The sequence below is a fragment of the Hyperoodon ampullatus genome (assembly GCF_949752795.1).
Source record: "Hyperoodon ampullatus genome assembly, chromosome: 20".
Lineage (NCBI taxonomy): Eukaryota > Metazoa > Chordata > Mammalia > Artiodactyla > Ziphiidae > Hyperoodon > Hyperoodon ampullatus.
This window is the reverse complement of record NC_136933.1, coordinates 19,095,267-19,115,617: the sequence shown is the minus strand read 5'-3', so window position 1 is coordinate 19,115,617 and position 20,351 is coordinate 19,095,267. Positions and strand designations below refer to the sequence as shown.

General features: G+C 39.5%; 1 protein-coding gene and 1 pseudogene across 2 annotated transcripts; one reads left to right on the top strand and one right to left on the bottom strand.

The window, feature by feature from the left end:
• Positions 1-140: 140 nt before the first annotated feature.
• Positions 141-8,522, top strand: FGF20 (fibroblast growth factor 20; the record flags this gene model as incomplete). The annotated part of the gene is made up of 3 exons (XM_079726586.1): positions 141-426; positions 6,068-6,171; positions 8,277-8,522. The coding sequence occupies 3 exons, from the start codon at positions 141-143 to the stop codon at positions 8,520-8,522; spliced, it is 636 nt and encodes a 211-aa protein (XP_079582712.1).
• A 1,659-nt stretch (positions 8,523-10,181) lies between these two features.
• On the bottom strand, positions 10,182-19,547 carry LOC307068586 (ubiquitin-conjugating enzyme E2 R2-like; annotated as a pseudogene). The gene is made up of 2 exons: positions 18,979-19,547; positions 10,182-10,328 (listed from the first exon to the last, which is right to left on the bottom strand). The product of its transcript is annotated as a ubiquitin-conjugating enzyme E2 R2-like (transcript).
• Between the last annotated feature and the right edge of the window lie 804 nt (positions 19,548-20,351).

Below are 20,351 nucleotides of genomic sequence, written 5' to 3'. Positions count from 1 at the left end.
GGGACTAACCGGGCCTTAGCTTTTTTGCGCTTGTTTGGCTGTAATTTTTCTCCATTCACCTCCCCATCCCTGCTCCATTTTTTTTTTTTATTGGGGGTCTTTTGTTTTCCGGATCCGCCGCCTCTCCCTCCGGCCGCCCCATGGCTCCCTTAGCCGAGGTCGGGGGCTTCCTGGGCGGCCTGGAGGGCTTGGGCCAGCAGGTGGGCTCGCACTTCCTGCTGCCTCCTGCCGGGGAGCGGCCGCCTCTGCTAGGCGAGCGCCGGGGCGCGGCGGAGCTGGGCGCCCGCGGCGGGCCCGGGGCTGCGGAGCTGGCGCACCTGCACGGCATCCTGCGCCGCCGGCAGCTCTACTGCCGCACCGGCTTCCACCTGCAGATCCTGCCCGACGGCAGCGTGCAGGGCACCAGGCAGGACCACAGCCTCTTCGGTACGTACCGGCACCCCGCCTCCCGCGCTCCTCTATTCCGCCTCTTGCGTCTCCCTCCCCGTCCGCGGACGGAGTCGGGGCTGCGCGGGGCCGGGAGCCCCCGGAACCCTTCCAGTGCGAGGTGCTGGCCGGGGCTGCTGGGCGGCCAGCGCAGGCACCGGAGGACTTTCCCCGCCGGCGGGCCGCCGCGGTTGCCGGCAGGCCTGCTGCTCCAGACGCTGAGGGCAGGAGGAGAAAGGGGGGGTGCTCCGCCCGCACCTGGCTGCCCTGCCCTTGCTGCTGCCTGGGACACCGAGCCCTGGACTCGGAGCCACATCTTTCCCGCACTCCTTACCTCGCAGGCATTTTTTTGTTTTTGTTTTCAAACTCCCTATTATTTTCTCCTACTTCCTCTCCTATTTCCCCTTAACAAAAGTTAACAACCGGAAGCCTTCCGCTTCTTTAAACCTGCCCTGCAGCTGTGCAGTTGATGAGCCTTCCATGGCTACTGTTCAAAGGACAGCTCTAACATAGGAGGCGAGCTTTTACGTGTCTACCTAGAGAACCATAAATGTTCACCTGAAAAGGTAACAGATTAACTTTCCGTGGGCGCACCATCGCTACTGTCAGGCTCACCTGACTGCAGTTCTCAGCGCTCTTAAAGTTTGGTGAGGGGAAAAAAAAAAAAAAAAAAGCTTATCCGGCTACTGAGCATGCCCAGTCCTTCAGCCAAGATCCTCTTTAGAAATTGTGAAATCTGAAAGCAAAGATCTTGGTATTGACCTTAGGTAAGAGGAAATGGGGAAGTGAAAGAAGATATGGGTGGGAACACAGAGGGACGTATTTCAGAATACCTCCAACAGTGCCTGGGAGCAGAAGGGGTTAAAAGAAAGAAACAAAAACAAAAAATTGTTAAGGCAGATTGTTTAGACACTAGCTTGGGAAACCATAAGGTCTCGATTGTTAATTACCCCCTAACTAGCTGTGTGACTAGCACGTGCCCTCACCGGTCTGAGCCTTAGTTTTCTTGTCTGTACAATGATGAGGTTAAATCAGGTGATTCTCTCAAGATGCTCTCCTGGTTTTTTTTTTTTTTTTTTTTTTTTTTTGCGGTATGTGGGCCTCTCATTGTTGTGGCCTCTCCCGTTGCGAAGCACAGGCTCCGGATGCGCAGGCTCAGCAGCCATGGCTCACGGGCCCAGCCGCTCCGCGGCATGTGGGATCTTCCCAGACCGGGGCACGAACCCGTGTCCCCTGCATCGGCAGGCGGACTCTCAACCACTGCGCCACCAGGGAAGCCCTGCTCTCCTGTTTTAACAGCCCAGAATCTTTCCTCCGCTGTGGAAGTTTTCATCATATTAGAGTTAACTGGCTAGCACTCTCAAAGGATTTTGATCATCAAACTTGGGACTTCATTAGAGAGAATCAGTGTATTTCATTTGAAAGATACCGTTTACCTGTCAGCAGCAATGTGAAAGGGCCTAACATAGTGTCAGTTTTCCTTTTCTTTCCTAAGCACTGGAATTCTTTGAGAATCTCTTCTCTGAAGGGCCCTCTCTTATCCTCACCCATGTTCTTATTTGACTTTCTTTTTTTTGACTTGTAGTCCTCATTAAAACTTTGGGGAAGTGTAAATCTCAGTTTGAGGGGCATTTGTAACTCTAGATGTAGAAATGAGCATGTGGTGGTCATTTGGTAGCACTTAAAGGCTTAGAAAATTAACTTTTTAAAACCCACATGTTTGCAGCTTCCACTGATCTCTTCCAAATTCCCGTTGACTATGAGTCCAGAGTGTCATGACCTAGTGGCCCACCTTGGGGTCACTTTCAGAAAGTAGTTTCTAAATTGAGGAGGCTGAGATTCTGAGTCTAAAGAACTTTGTGACACCAGGTGGCTCAGTTCCCTTGTCTATAAGAATTACTGCATTACAGAAAAACCCTCCAGCTACCAGAAAGATTTAGAAATAAACACAAATGTGATAATGCCTATAAGTAGAGCAGGTAGAAGTTAAGCTTAGGTAATATTCAGACATCTCCCCACCCCCCCACTGGGATACATAGTATAAGCTTGGAAATTCTACTTTTAAGACCCTTATAATTCAGCCATAATCTCTCCAATGTCAAGAGTTGCTTCTTCCACTTTGTGTCTCTTTATAAGACTAACTCTACGGGAAGAGATTAGTAAATATTTATAAACTTGATAACATTCATTAAACTGGTATTTTATTTCATTTCTTAATAAATGTTGCATATCAGAATGACCATCTTAGTAGAATATTTTTTTTTGGCTAAAATTTTGTATGCTTATTTAGTAATTGGAAATATATGACTTGGACTGATGTTTGTGCTGGTTTAAGCCACTCTATGGTGCAAGGGTACCTATCAGAACAAAATATTTACTGTTACACAAAGGAAAGATAACCCAGATTAGCATGGTAGCTTAAAGGAGTAACAACCTCTAGGATGCATTAGAGTGCATCCTAGTGGCCTGTGATAGCTAAAACATCATAATTTATAACGAGAGTGCAGGTGAGAAGAAAGTATATACACAACATGTGTAATATTATAAGCTTCTCTCTATATTTGCCTTCCCTTTTTAGTGCTTCAATTATTAACTATGAAATTATTTTTCTCTAAAAATTCATTTCTGTGTCATCAAAGTAAGAATTTTGAAAATGCTTAAGATGTGCTATTTGAGATGTTAAAGTAAGTAACATTTTTGATAATTTATACTAATTTGGCTATGATTAAATAAAAAATTCAGAATAATGTGTTTTAAAGTTTCGAAACCACATCAATAGAATATAAACAAAAAGTTCCCAGTAAGGTTTAAAAAATTTCCTATCTGAGTTAGCTCTGTATTTATAATAGAGTTTTCCTGCACAGTAGTACAGTAGGAAGATTTTACCTAATACATAAACCTGGAATCATTACTTAAAAAAAAAAAGTTTAGCCTGAGATCAAACATATTCCTTTAAAGACCTTTCTTTTATTCTCCCCTATTCTCCATAGATTTGTCTGATGTGGCTGCATTGTGGGTTGACTCACCTGTTTATTATGATTTTAAAAAAGGCTGGCTTTGAAAATGATACCAAAAAGACAAAGTACCTCCAAGTCTTTTTATGGGACACTAGGCATTAGAAAATCTATCTAAAATCTGTGATTACCTCTTAAGGAAAGCTTTTCATGTCTACTCTTTGTTAAAGAATTAGCTTAGTTGCCACCTCATATTATAAATAAGAAAGACTTGTCAAATCTCATTTAAGAATCAAATGATTACAAATTACTGTGTGGTATACTATTTCCTTGTGGAGAAAAAAGGATCAGAATTTAAAAGTGTGGGTAAAATCTTTAAGAGGAACATGAAAAGCACATAACCTTTTTCCCATCAGCCCCTATGAGCCATTGCAAAATTATTTCGACCTTGTTATATGTATATGAGGCTTTGGATGTCATTTAATGAAGTTGAAGCTACTGAATATAATTATTCTAAGAATATACGTAATTTCTTGTCTTTCTACAATTACATATTTTTTGACAACATAACGGCATTATTTTAAGATGAGAATTAAAGTGTAAGTGGCTTACAATTTAGTTCTGCAAGAAAAATGGATACTTTATAAGATCTGTTTTATAATTGATTTATATGGAAATGAATCTTGTATTGTACTTGAAAACTACTTCTATTATACAGTCTAATCAGTTAATCAGTTCCTGTTCTTTGAAAGACAAGAGCATCTTAACGTAAATCAGATACTTAAAGAGAATTAAGTTACAAGTGAACTGCAGTCCACTTCTCAGTTTGAATGTAACATTCATTACAACTTCAAGTAATTATACATTTGTAAGTATATCTGGATGAAATTCCATTAATGTATCTTCTTCTACCTATCATGTTTTGGGCCTATGTTTTTGTTTCTAACAGGAATCACTCACTAATGAGCTTGGCAGTACATTTAATTTTCCTTTACTTCCCACCTCTGTATCAGGCATTCTAATGGCCATCCTATGAGGTCTGTGTCTTCCTACTATACCTTACCTCCTCTCTGCCTTAGGCTCTCATACAGGGACAGTGACTCTTTCAAGCCACTTAACAGGCAATTTAGCAGTAAGATATTGTTGCTGTAAGATCTTTGTTAGCTCTACTGCTCTACATGATCTCCTAATAGTTTGCAAGAGCTCATTTGAGCTCTTCAGAATCTCTGTTTAGAGCTTAAGCATCCATGTTTCTGCCAAAGAGTGAATTAGGATCTGGGTAGAACAGAGACCCCCATATATGCAAATAGCCAAATTCTGTACTTTCCTTCGGCCTTGGGAACGTCACGTGTCCAAACAAGAACTTGTATAATGAATCAAGAAATGACTTAAGATCAAGAGTCAGGCTAAATGGTACACATTTATACTGTTTGTAGAGCTTAAGAGGGAGTGAAGGGGTGAAGGTAGAAAGCTATTGAGGAAGGCAGTTCCAAGCATAGAAAGTATGTCTATATACTTTTTCACCAAAGAGTCTAAAGAGAAGAACAAGATAAAGACATTAGTCCAAAGGTTAGTGTGTGCAGAGAAAAAGAGTGATGCAGAGGGAAGCATTAAGGTTTTTTGTTGTTGTTGTTTTTGTTTAACTATGGTGTATTAAGAGTATTGAGTGGAGAGTTTTCGGTACCCATTTACCTATAGATAAATGAAAATAATTCTGGAAAGTTATTGAAAGCAAAATCTACTTGCATGCTAAATTCTTGGTATTTGGGTATTACATTTCATGAATTGTAAAGTCCTTTTACTTCTTTGAACCATAAAATTTATTTTTAAGGATCGTGGGACAGGAAATAGCATATTATATAATCTGTAAATTTTGAAACTACTGTCTTGTCCTCAAGAAGCACTGTTTTGAAGTACAGACATTGGATTAGGGCTCAGAAGATGTGAGTTCAAGTATCTGTCCTATTAATTACAAATATCACGTCTTTAAGCAAGCCTCAGTTTCTTTATATGTAAAATGGGATAATAATATCTTCTATGCTTATCTTAGGAGGTTGTTTTTGAGGACCAGATAGAAAGTACTGATAAAAGTAGAAGCCCTTTATAAACTACAAAATACTAATACACCCATATAAGGTATACTGGCTGCTGCTAGAAAAAAATTTACTTGATTCATAGTAAGCAAAAACAAAGCAAAACAATTAATAGAACATGGTTATAGTTAATAGAATCAAGGAGGAGAATTATGAACACCTCTATTATGTACTAATTTTATGGTAATAATAGCTTCCATTTATTGGATTCCTAAATGTGTTAGTCTTTACCACTCTCCTGTAAGGAAGCATTTCACCCATTTTGCGTATGAGGAGATTGAAGCTCAAAGAAGACAAATGACTTACATAGACTAATCAGTAAGTTACTGAACTGGATTCAAACCCAGGTCAGTCTGGTTTAAGGTTTTACACCCTTAACATTTTATCATGATGAACAATTTTTGGTTTTTTAGTTTTATTCATCTGTAAAATAGGAGGCTTATCATAATGACAACTGTACATCCCTTTTCAATTTACAAAGGACTTCCACATACATCATTATATTTAGCAATTTGATCTACTGCTCTTTGGAAGATTTTCATTAGTCGTATGTTCTTTAATAAATGCAAATCATTATTTTGTTTATAAATTCAGGTATCCTGGAATTCATCAGTGTGGCAGTGGGACTGGTCAGTATTAGAGGTGTGGACAGTGGTCTTTACCTTGGAATGAATGACAAAGGAGAACTCTATGGATCAGTAAGTATTTTTTTAAAAAATTATTGTAATTCATTAAATAATGACTATCCATTTTATAAGTAAAATAGCTACCGATTATGCATATCAGAAGAAATACATAAATAACATACTTAAGTAGAAATTAAAAATCTAGATCCTCATAAATTTCCATATGTCTAGACAGTAGTATAGCAACTCACTTTCATTTCTTTTTTTTTTTTTTTGGCTGCGTTGGGTCTTTGTTGCTGCGTTGTTGCTGCGTGTGGGCTTTCTCTAGTTGCTGTAAGCAGGGGCTACTCTTCCTTGCGGTGCGTGGGCTCGTGGGCTCAATAGTTATGGCTCGCCGGCTCTAGAGCACAGGCTCAGTAGCTGTGGCACATGGGCTTAGTTGTTCCACGGCATGTGGGATCTTCCTGGACCAGGGATCGAACTAATGTCGTTTGCATTAGCAGACGGATTCTTAACTGCTGCACCACCAGAGAAGTCCCCTCACTTTCATTTCTTAAGCCCTAAACCTTTATTGCTTTTAGCTCACTAGTTTTTTTCTGCCCATTATCCTGGGACCAGAGACAGAAAAATGAGAGCATTTTCTTCTTGCCATGTTAGATTCTTTTCATCTTTACATTCATTTAATATAAATTTTCTCTACCTATTATTACCTTCATAGATAAGTATACATCACTGACTTGCTGACCTTTGCAATATAGGAAATGAATGAATGAAATCTTAGGATACCTTAAACAATAACAGAAAATGGCAACCACACTAGTTGGACCATATCTGCAGACTTGATAATTACAGTAGCCATGCTCTTACTCAGAGTTGCATTGGGCAGTTTTTAACTTATCACTGGGGATAAGTGCACACATCTGTAGGTCTACTATAAATGTTTTAAATATGGAACTTATAGTAAACTTTTCAAGTTAATACTTCATCAGTGTAAGTTTTTTTTAATTTTCTTTTTTCTTTTCTTTCCTTTTTTTTTTAAATGACAAAGCAGCAAAAACAACACAAGAATTAGAGCAACAGGATAATATAAAGCTCAACATGCAGTACTATGTAGATCTTTCTCTTTCACTGTATCATTTTTTATTTGTTCACAGTTGCTATATAATTGTAAGAAAATTGTTAAAGTGTAAATGTGGGCCACTCCCACCCATTCTCTCATGTGAAATCCCTTCTTAAAGTCGAAGCCTCTGTAGCTATCTCCAAAGAGAATTTACTTTTATGATTTAGCAGATGACACTATCTGGTACCTTCTTTTTTCTTAAAAATCTCAATTGAGACCACAATATACAGTTAGAATCTCAATATACACTGAGGAAAATCAGCTATCATATTTCAGTAAGTGGTACTCCACTTGATATCTGTCCTTTTAAGGGCAACACTTGCCCTTTCTGGGCTTTGTGTCAGCTCAGAAGAAAGATAAATAATGCATTGTGTAATCTTCTAAGAGTAGTATTATAATTGAAAGAGAAAAACAAGCACATAATCTTCCTTCTTCACGTATGTGTCAGACTGAAAAAGCAACTGTAGTCTACCCCTTGGGATAATATACAGTCCATCTTGAAAAGACAAGAAATCACTGGGCTTTTACTACATTTACCTAATAGTAATATCCAGATATAAGTTAATTGTGGGGATTATATCGTCAAACAATAAATTCATAAAGGGAAGATATATGACTTGGAGTGATGATCTTGGGTTAGGAATTTGAATGTTAACAAGGTCTTGAAACATTTCAAGATGGTAGTGGAGATTTGCTGTGTAGAACTTTGGCATCTAATGATGGAACAAGATAAACTACAGACCTCTTTGGCAGTGATGGTGATGGAAGGGAGGTCAAATGGAGCATGGGCAAGTTTAGAATATTTATTGTTTGAAAATAAAATTGAGAATTGACATTTAGCTTAGAGTTCTGTAAACTAAACTGCTGGATGGAGTCACCTGGGAGAAAGAATTCCAGATAACATGAGAACTAAAACAGAACAAAGCAAAAACAATTTACCCTTTCTCCTTCTTTTACAAGGATATAGTTATAGGCAAAGAAATAGAGAGTTGAGACTTTTCTAAGGAAATTCTCTTAAAGATATCTTTTTCAATGGCAGTTATCTTCTCTCTTTTAGGAAAAACTGACTTCTGAATGCATCTTTAGGGAGCAATTTGAAGAGAACTGGTATAATACCTATTCATCCAACATATATAAACATGGAGACACTGGCCGTAGGTATTTTGTGGCACTTAACAAAGATGGAACTCCAAGAGATGGTGCCAGATCCAAAAGACATCAGAAATTTACACATTTCCTGCCTAGACCAGTGGATCCAGAAAGAGTTCCTGAACTGTACAAGGACCTACTAATGTACAGTTGAAGGGTGATAGTGTCTTTACTAAGAACCAAACTACAACTATTCTTTCTTATTACAGTTTGCATCATAAAATAATAACACAGGAAGACATTCAGAATGTTATGGAGTCTATTTTCCACTGGGAGACTGAATTTGGAAAGAATATTGAGAACAAACAAACAAAAAATATCTTGACTTGAAGTAGATCAAGATCTCTCTTTACAAGTGGATTAAGTTCCCTCGGGTACACTGTCCCTGTCCTCACTTGTAGATTGAAGCTGAAAATCTGTTAAACTGTGGGTAATGGGAACCCCACCTAGTTTGCTGCTGGTGCCTCGCCTCTCTGGAGTATGTTTACTTTAAAAGTTACATTAAAAATAGATACTTCATGTTGAAGAGATGTATTGACATAGTTGGCCAAGATCATTGCTACATAAATTTTGAGAACCTTGTAGGATTTTGCAGGTTACAGCATTTTATGTAAAAAATTTGGGTGAAACATGGACTATGAAACATGCCACACCAAGACGGAACATTTTTTTAAAAAGGATGGACCTATTTATACATTTTCAGTTTGCAAATATTTATTATATATATTTATTTATTAAAGAGTTTATTTTTTACTAGTATATGAAGATAATACAAGAGAAAAAAACAACAAACATTTCTTTATCGTGCCATTACTTTGTTGTGATGTCTTGAGCTGTAAAGAAGACATCATTATTGCTACACATTAAACATAGGATAAGATCTTGAATTTCTTTTTAAAAATAAAGTATAGTATAGATTATATTTTTTTGCAGTCAATTGCCTTCTAAATGTAACATTGGTTTCTTTGGCTTAGAAAAATGCTGTATCAATTTGTATTGAATTCAATACACATTCAAAAAGGGAATTAAACATTTTAATTTTTATGTTTTGGTTTCATTCTTTTTCAGGTGGAGTTATTCTACTTATAAAACATATTTTTAAAGTGACAAAATTCTGAGTTCCTAGAGAAAACTTGATATTTAGCGAACTTCTAATGGTGAAAATTATTGGATATTATAAGCCATTTATACTTACTAATTTTCTTGACTTAGTCTGGCAAAGCCCATTTCTTTTCACCCACTATGATCACAGAAAGAATGCATCTTTGTGGTACCACCATTAATAATAGAAAGGCTTCATCTACCTATCTGAGTGTGCTATCTTTTCCGTTATAGCTGCTATTTTGTTATTATTTCAATAAACAGTCATTAAGCCTACTATACAGAAGATACTGTTAGGCACCAAGGAAAATATGGTGATCAAGCCAGAGGTGGGTCCTGCTTCATGGAGCTTAATGTCTAGTAAGGGAAATTAACGAACACCGTAACTGTGAATTGTGACGTGCTCTACGAGAAAATCAAGGTTCAGACACAGAAAAAAAGAGAGAATAAATTTAGATAGGGAGAGTCAGAGCCTTCCCTAAAGAGCTGACATTTCTTAAAGGATAAGGCTAAGAGGAGAATAAGAGCCTTAAAGGAAGAGGAAACAGTGAGTCTGGAATCCCTAAGGTGAGAAAGAGCTTTGTGGCTGGAGCTGAGTGACCAGTTGGGAGAGTGGCACATATAAGTTTACAGAGCCACACAGATACAAATCCTGTAGGTTCTTAAAGACATTTCTGAGGTTTTATTTGCTCCTACCCAGCAGTTGTCAATGTCACCACCCGCACATGTAGCAGTCATCGTTGGGAATGTGGTTACGATCATGGAAGCAGCTGTCACCAGTTAGAACCTGGAAGTCTTGGTGAAACACATTGCTGGGCTCCAGCCCCACAGTTTCTGATGTGTGGGCCTGGGGTGAGGCCTAAAAATTTACATTTTTAACAGGTTCCCAGGTAATATTGATGCAGTTGGTCTGGAGACCATACTTTAAGAACCACTAGTCTAGAGTGGTGTTTCTCACACTTTAATGTACATGCAAAATCACCTGGGGATCTTGTTAAAGGACAGATCTGTTAAACTAGGTCTCGGTTAGGAGGTGAAGAGCTGAACTTTTGCATTTCTAACAATGTCCCAGGTGATGCTTGAGATGGCCAGACCATGCACCACACTTTGAATGAAAGACTAACTGTTTCTTTAATGTTCTCGAGTTATTCCTGTTAATTCATCCTCTCATTACTTGAATGAATTAATGGCAATGTGGAGGGTGAGGGTAGGGAGTTCAACAGATACCTTTAATAAAGCTACATGGGAATGTGTGCGTGGCTAGAGGGGTAGTGTGTGTACTTGCGTGTATACAGGGTAAGAGGCAGAGAAATGGTTTAGCTCAAAACCTATTGGTTTAAATATAGAATAGATAGCTAGTGGGAAGCAGCCGCATAGCACAGGGAGATCAGCTCAGTGCTTTGTGACCACCTAGGGGGTGGGATAGAGAGGGTGGGAGGGAGATGCAAGAGAGAAGAGATATGGGGACATATGTATATGTATAACTGATTCACTTTGTTGTAAAGCAGAAACTAACACACCATTGTGAAGCAATTATACTCCAATAAAGATGTTAAAAAACAAAACCTATTCCTTTTATAAATGTAAAAAAAATACTAAAAATGGTTAAGCAGTAATACTTTAATAATCTTCAGAATAAAATAATTCCCATTTATTTTTATTTGTCAATAAAAGTGAAAACCTAGTTTTGGTTCAGTGTTTGACACCTATATTTAAAGCATGTGTCCCAAAGCCAGCATTATGCAAGTATTTCAAATCTTTTGCAAAATGTTGCTGGTGTCTAAATTTATAACTGTGGAGGAAGTCATATAAATTTAAACAGATAATACACTGATCAAAGATGGCCCACAACGAATATTGTTACTCAATCAAAATTTCTTCTTTTTTTTAGATATAATAAGAATATAAATTTAACTTTTTTTAAAAATTGGGGTATAGTTGCTTTACAATGTTGTGTTAGTTTCTGCTGTACAATGAAGTGCATCAGCTATATGTGTACATATATGCCCTCCCTCCTGGACCTCCCTCCTCCGCCCCCATCCCACCCATCTAAGTCACCACAGAGCACCGAGCTGAGCTCCCTGTGCTATACTGCAGGTTCCCACTAGCTATCTATTTTACACATGGTAGTGTATATATGTCAATCTCAATCTCCCAGTTCATCCCACACCCCATTCCCCACCCCGTGTCCACATGTCCATTCCCTATGTCTGCATCTCTATTCCTGCCCTGCAAATAGGTTCATCTGTACCATTTTTCTAGATTGCACGTATATGCGTTAATATACGTATTTGTTTTTTTCTTTCTGACTTACTTCACTCTGTATGACAGACTCTAGGTCCATCCACGTCTCTACAAATGACCCAATTTCATTTCTTTTTATGGCTGAGTAATATTCCATTTTATATATGTACCACATCTTCCTTATCCATTCATCTGTTGATGGACATTTAGGTTACTTCCATGCAAAGAAAACCATAAATTAGACAAAAAGACAACCCTCAAAATGGGAGAAAATATTTGCAAATGAAGCAACTGACAAGGGATTAATTTCCAAAATATATAAACAGCTCATGTAGCTCAATATCAAAAAACAAACAGCCCAATCAAAAAAATGGGCAGAAGATCTAAGTAGACATTTCTCCAAAGAAGACATACAGATGGCCAAGAGGCACATGAAAACATGCTCAATATCACTAGTCATTAGAGAAATACAGATCAAAAGTACAATGAGTTATCATCCCCTGACACAGGTCAGAATGGACATCATAAAAATATCTACAAACAATAAATGCTGGAGAGGGTGTGGAGAAAAGGGAACCCTCTTGCACTGTTGGTGGGAATGTGAATTGATACAGCCACTACAGAGAACATATGGAGGTTCATTAAAAGACTAAAATAGAACTACCATATGACCCAGAAATCCCACTACTGGGCATATACCCTGAGAAAACCATAATTCAAAAAGTTTAACTTTTTTATGGTGATAGCTACCTGTAGAAATTTGAGATATGAAATATGATTGAAGCAGTAGCTTTACAAACTTTCAGAAAACTAGAAAGTCACTATATCTTGCATTCTAATTCTATTTATATATTGGCATGTCTTCCTATGTCAGAAAAACAATTTATATCTACTGAATTTATACTACTTGAAGAAATGATCTATTCCATATCTGAATAGATTTCGCTTGATACTCCTAAATGGAAGTAGTGTGTGAACATATTAATTAATTCATACATGGAAGGATAAGAATAATTTGGTTTATTATCAAATCAATATTTTGAAAATAATTTATTTTATCCTCAGGATGCTTGGGGAAAATCTCACCCATTAGTCATCTTCTTTCTTCTCTATTTTAAATGTTCTATTAGAAATCATTTATTAACTGACATTTTCCATTCTTTCTTGCTTGGAATGTTAACTATCATTTGCAAAACTTCCCTACAGTTTCTGCAATGATAAGAGAATGTATATAAATAAACTTTCATTAGCAACAATTAGCTTTTCTACTTGCTAAAATAGAACAGATTGATCTCTTTCCTGGTTGAGTGTTCTCCACAGGCTCCAGCCATTGCCATGTATAACTGGATAGAATTAATACTTTGAGACCAAGGTTCTTCTCTCTATAGAGACCACTCCGGCATGGGAGGCTTCAATGTGTCAAATGGCCCATGACAGTTGGTTAAATGGTTCCATAAATGCTGAAAATAGCCTTGCTTCTCATCAGACTAAGCAACCCCACATTCAGGCCCCAAAAGTGCAGTTGATTGGGACAAGCTGGTACAGTGAAGTTGTACCCTAGTCTCGCATAGGATACTATGTCCATCAACAGAAAAGAAGGATTAGAGAACTAGACTAGAAAAGAAAAAGCTAATCAAAGGCCTTTTAGTTTTAAAAGATTTCTGGATTTCAAATTAAAGTTCCCCTGGCCCTGTTTGAAAAAATATTCAGTGTTTCCTGGTTCCTCAGCCACTAAAGCTTCCTGTATGATTTGGCTTCTAGGTGGTTCACATGTATCTTGCCACCCATTGGGTCAAAGGGAGTTTGAATATTTATTTTAGCATTTCTGGCAACCAGAAACGAATATCTGTTCTCATTTCATCTACAAGTTCGCCCCGCCATGGTTAAAATATAAGAAAATATAACTTCAGATACAAGTGTTTACTTATATTTTTTTGACCAACCCATGTTTTTTTCCCCAATGAACCATATACTCTTTACCCCAATTCAGTAAATAAGTCAGTTCTACTTCTATTTTCTCTCTAGTTTTTTAACGAAGAAGCATTCGGGACCTGTCACTTTTATTGCTCCAGATCTCTTCATGGTGGTGGAGTGGCCAGTCGTGTGTGTGGTTCGAGCATATTTATTGACCAGACTGTTACCTCACCCTTTGCCATGGGGCTTGAGTTGTGTGGAGGGTGGGACTGTGAAGGGGGCAATTATTGTGAAGGGAGAAATTATTGAGAAGATAAATTGTTAAGGTGAAGAAGACTCTACCTCCAATCACACTGAGATTTGGATGGCTACCACATCTTGTGGTATTTGAAAATAATCATCTTGGAGGTATCAGAGTGAAGAGTGCAGTGGTCAAGCACAGTGTTTCTTAGAAGAAGCAGTGGACCTTGGGCATCAGTCAGGGTGCTCTTGCCAAGGGCTGGCTCCTAGTAATGCAGCATGCTTCTGTGGAGGGCAGTCCTCTACCCTGATTCTACTGCTTCCATTTAACAATGGAGCTCTCATCTGCCCGTCATCCCTTGAGAGTACTTGTGTATCAAACATAATCAAATTTGTGGTGGTGACAAAAGGACTTGATGTTCTGTCTTTGGGTTGCTCTGTTTTAACGATGGACCAATAAGTGGCTGGCAACTGATTTGTACTCAAAAATGAGTATACCATTTGACAGACATGACAACATTTTCATTTCCTTAGGGACACGCCAATGATTCCACGTCAAGGGATCACTGGAGAGTGCACTGGGGAATCATTCTGGGTTATATGGGCTGAGAGGTTAGAAAGTTGCCTGTGTAATCGTTAAGAAACCTGCCTGTCAGGAGGCCACGTGATCTAATGATGGTACTGCAGCAGAATACCCCATTGTGTCTGTATCCGTACCCGGCACTTACTTTCTTTGCATCCTGTTTAGTGATGTGAGTTTCAAGGACAAACATTTTTTTCCCTTCAGTGCATAATTTATATGTTCAAAATAACAACACTCCCATAAAAGTTATTGTTTGGTGAAGGGCCCTTGAATTTAGTTTTTCTGTTAAATTGTTCTATCATTTTTAGTTGTCAAAATAATAAGGGAAGGCAGAGCCTCAAGTACAATTATTTCCAACTGCTACCCCAATGTGCCAGCTCTAAAATGAATACATCTTCTATTTGAATCAGATCAAGGACACCTGTTTAAATGTTACCTTATTAGATTATAATGCAGTGCTAAAGAATTTATCCTATAGTAGGGCCACTCTGGCCAGAAAAAGGCACACTATATTGATGACCAAAATTAACAGGTCATAATTAGCATCTAAAAGGATGCATTTGCTACATCAGTGACCACAGATTACCAAAAGGTTGATTCAATGTCCATCTCTATTTTGGACCAGTCAAACCAGGGTTCAAGGGGTAAGTGGTTTGTGAGGTTAGTCCCAGTTTCTTCAACATCCCTGCTATGAAATTTATTATAGTCCTATTGCACTGTGGTACTATTCCACATTTGCAGCAGTGTGGTTCTAGAGCTTCCCTTTTGGCAGGTCCAGTTGTTGGGGGTTCTACTCTGACATTTGAAGGCTCTTTCCATCCCTAGAATTGCAATGAATCCCTTGCAATTACACACTCAGGGAAAGGAAATACCACCCCAGGAAAACTTCTTTGGTCCTCTGTGTCCAGCCACTATCCTAACCCAGGAACCTCAGCTACTTCTCCTCCATATCTTCCAATAGTCAAAAAAATCTCTCTCCTTATGTTCAAGTTTCCCAGAATTAATGTTATCTTTGATCCTGTATCTAAAAGTTCCTGAGATTCTTGAAAATTATCCTTTGTTCAAAACAAGTCTCGGGGTTTAGAGTCTCTCCAGGCCAATCTAATGTTTTACTGGACCCGATGTTAAGGACTGTGGAGCAGATTGTCCTTCCCTTTGAGAGACTGGGTCTGATCTCCAGACTTTAGTGCCAGGGTTCTTAAATTAAGAAAGATCAGAAGAAAGCAAAGGAAATGTTTTGTAAGTTGTCCTTTGTTTTCCATGCGCAGGGAGTTTATCCTTAGGATTTACGAAACCCTTGTCTCAGTGTTCCCTCTCTTGGCTCAGCTCCCAGTGATTTTGAAGTGGCTTGTTGCTATCTCTGTGGAGGGTTTGCCAAGGTTGTTGCCATAGCTGCCGCGCCTGCAAGTTTAGCTGATTCTTCTGTCCTATTGATCTCCTCTGAATCTTAGTAAGTTGTCAGTGTTTCTCTTGTGAATGGAGGATGTGATTCCAAATCTAATGACCCTTTGTCTTAGCCCATAGGGAAATTGTTGTGCAGACAGTGGGCCCAATCGAAATTCATATCTTTCCATTAGCCTATTCTCCAGCTATTTCCCATGAAATTCATGCTTCCATAGAAAGCTTTTGGGAGTTAGAAACATAACCCTTTGGGAGAGACTCAAGATGATCATTTCTTTGCATTTCGGCATAAAGATAATCATCTGAATTGTTAGGTTCACCTATCCTGTTGGTCAGGATGGTCCCTATTTGAAGTTCTTTCTTTCTAGTCTCCTTGATCCCTTGCTTATCAGTTTTCTATGATGGGGTTGCTCATCTTGGTTTCCAAGCTTTCCCTACCCACAGAATCAAAGCATTAATTTCAAAGGGGTGTCCACTTCTTCCTCTCACATATTATATTCATTACCTCTCCTTTTTCTAAATTGTGGTAAAATATACATAAATTTACCTTTTTGAAACAATTAAAAATGTACGGTTCTATGGTATTAGGTACATTCACGTTGTTGTGTAACCATCCCCACCATTCATCTCCAGAATGTTTTCTTCTTCTCCACCTGCAACTCTGATCCATTGAACAGTAACTTCTCATTCTCCTCTCCTCTCACCCTTTGGCAACTACCATTCTACTTTCTGCTTCTGTGAATTCAACTGCTTTAAGAACCTCATATAATTGGAATCACACATTATTTGTCCTTTTGTAACTGGCTTATTTCACTTAGTATAATGTTTTCAAGGCTCGTCTATGTTGTAGCACGTGTCAGATTTTTAAGGCTGAATAATATTTAATTGTACATGTATACCATATTTAGTTTACACATTTTTCTGTTCATGGACACATGGGTTGTTTCCACCCTTTGTCTATTTTGCAAAACTGCTATGAACATCGGTGTACAAATATTTATTCAAATCCCTACTTTCATTTCTTTTGGTCATACTTTAAACAGGTTTTAAAAATATTCTTTAAAAATTTTTATTGTGGTATAATTTACATAGAATAATTCAAAGATTTTAAGTGTAGCATTTTATGGCTTTTGACAAATATTGATATATACACCTGTGTAACTCCCACTACACTCACGATATGGAATATTTCCATCAGGCCAGAGTGTTTCTCCTTGCCCATTTGTGGTCATTACTTCCTTCACCCACAACTCAAGGAAACCACTGATCTGCTTACTGTCTCTATAGATTAGCTTTTATTTTCTAGAATTTAACATCGATGGAAACATTCAGTATGAACTCGACATTTTTGAGCTTTACCCATATTGCGTGTATCAGAGGTATCTTTCTCTTTATTGCTGAGTAGTAGTTCATTGCAAGGCTATAACACAATTTGTTTATTTATTCAACAATTGATGGACATCTGGTTGTTTCCATGGCTATTGTGAATAAAACTGCTATGAACATATATTTTTCATTCTCTGGGATAAATATCTAGAGTGGAATTGCTGAGTTGTATTTATAATACAGAGCCAACCAGTGTCCCAAAGTGGTTGTACCATATTACTTTTAAAAGAGCATCATAAGGACTTTTCTGGTGGTGCAGTGGTTAAGAATCCGCCTGCCAATGCAGGGGACACGGGTGGGAAGATCCCACATGCCGTGGAGCAACTAAGCCCATGCGCCGCAACTACTGAGCCTGTGCTCTAGAGCCTACGAGCCAAAACTACTGAGCCTGTGAACCACAACTACTGAAGCCCCCGTGCCTAGAGCCCGTGCCCGGTAACAAGAGAAGCCACTGCAATGAGAAGCCCACGTACCACAACGAAGAGTAGCCCCCGCTCGCTGCAACTAGAGAAAGCCTGCGCACAGCAACGAAGACACAATGCAGCCAAAATAAACAAATAAATAAAATTTAAAATAATAAAAATTAAAAAAAATAAAAGAGCATCATATAAGAGTTCCAGTTGTTCTACATGCTCGTCAACACTTGGTATGAATAGTCTTTCTAGTTTTAGAAATTCTAGTGATATCTCATGTAGTTCTAATTTGCATATAATTTACATCTAAATGCATTTTATTTAATTAATTAAATTCCATAGTGACTAATGATGTGGAACGTATTTTCATGAGGTTATTTGTCATCTGTATATCTTCTTCAGTAAAGCATTAGTTAAGATTTTTGCCCATATTTATTGGGTTATTTATCATATTATTATTGAGTTGTAAGAGTTCTATATATATTCTAGGTATAAGTCCTTTTTGAATATATATTTTGCAAATATTTTCTCTCAGTCTGTGGTTTATCTTTTCTTTCATTAACAGGGTCTTTTGAAGAGCAAAGTTTTAAATTTTGATAAAGTCCCATTTATGAAATTGTTTTCGTTCATGCTGTTTGTTTTGTATCTAGAATTTTTTTGCCAAACCCAAAGTTGCTAAAGATTTCTCCTGTGTGTTCTTCTTGAAATTTTTATAGTTGTAACTCTTACATTTAGATCTATGATCCATTTTGAGATTATTTTTGCCTGTGAAATTTTTAGAATTTTATTTATCTTTTTTTTTGGCGAAAGACTATTTAATTCTTCAAGAATCTGAAAACAGACCAAATGTGTTTCACTGTGAACACTTTGTAGAGGCGAACTGAGGCTGCAGTACTTTAGTGGGTTTTTTTTTTTAATTTTTAATATTTATTTGGCTTTTCCGTGTCTTCGTTACATGCATGCGGGATCTTCAACGCCCCTTGTGGGATCTTTAGCTGGGGCACACATGTGGGATCTAGTTCCCTGACTAGTGATCAAACCCAAGCCCCCTGCCTTGGGAGCGCTGAGCCCTAGCCACCGCATCACCAGGGAAGTCCCAGCACTTTAGTTTTTTTTTTTTTTTTTTTTTTTGCTGTACGCGGGCCTATCACTGTTGTGGCCTCTCCCGTTGCAGAGCACAGGCTCCGGACGCGCAGGCTCAGCGGCCATGGCTCACGGGCCCAGCTGCTCCGCGGCATGTGGGATCTTCCCGGACCGGGGCACGAACCCGTGTCCCCTGCATCGGCAGGCAGACTCTCAACCACTGCGCCACCAGGGAAGCCCAGCACTTTAGTTTTGATGCAGTATTCCGCCAGGGTCGTGGGGACCTTCGCTCTATCCTTTTCTGCTTTGGCTTTAGTGGCTGAAACCTGTTTCCTAATGATTTTGGCATATTATTTGTCTTTTCCTGTACTGTCCCTCCCTTCCCTGAACATAACAGAGGTATCCACCTCGGCTGGGGAGGAGGTGTTGGGCTCATTAAGCAACCAGATTACACTTAACAGGATAGTCCTGGAATTTTGAGTAGCGTTCCGCCTTTCAGAGGGCGGTTCTCCACTCCGTCGGTCGTCTACAGGCGGAGGTAGAACGGAACTGCATACGTCTCCATGCTCTGAAATGTTGGGGAGCCACATCTGGGTCGAGAATCTCAAGGTAGGTGGTGAATCCGTGTAATCAATAGGGAATTTAATATGAGCCTTGAAGTAGCTGCCTTCGTAGAGGGTGTTAGGGGGCCCGAAGAGGGCAACCTCCCCGTTGTAGAGGGCGGATTCATCCGCCAGTGTGATGCGGCGTCGTCCACAGCTTCCTACTGCAAGGATTTCAGCTCGAGCAGCAGGGCCTTCTGCGAACTGGTCATCTGCTACTGGACCATCGCATTGGTGGCGGCGTGGGATGGGGGCCCCAGTCCTCACAAGTGAGCGGGGGAGGGGGGAGGGGGACCAGGCCCTTCCCCGCCGCTTTGCCCTGGGCGGAGCTGGACCCCGGCGTCTTCACACACCTCGCGGCGGTACCAGGCCCCTGACGCCAGTGGGCCGGCCTGGTTCTGCTTACGTTCAGGCCGGGTCAGGGGAGGGCTGGAGAGAGTTAAAGAAATTCTGGGTTGTTCCCCGCCCCACCTTAACTGAGGGGACGGGGCGGTGAGAGGAGGTGGAAGTGGAGGAAGGCGTCAGAGGGCCCGGGATGGTGAGGGGACAGTGCCTAGCTTCCTGGCCCTCTCCTAGAATTTTATTTTATTTTTATTTTTATTTTTTTTTTTTGCGGTACGTGGGCCTCTCACTGTTGTGGCCTCTCCCATTGCGGAGCACAGGCTCCGGACGCGCAGGCTCAGCAGCCATGGCTCACAGGCCCAGCCGCTCCGCAGTGTGTGGGATCTTCCTGGACCAGGGCACGAACCCGTGTCCCCTGCATCTGCATCGGCAGGCGGACTCTCAACCACTGCGCCACCAGGGAAGCCCTATTTTTTCTTTTTTAAAGTTAATTTTTATTGGAGTATAGTTGATTTACAATCTTGTGTTCGTTTCTGCTGAACAGCAAAGTGAATCAGTTATACATATACATATATCTACCCTTTTATAGATTATTTTCCCATATAGGTCATTACAGAGTATTGAGTAGAGTTCCCTGTGCTATACAAAGGTTCTTATGAGTTATCTATTTTGTA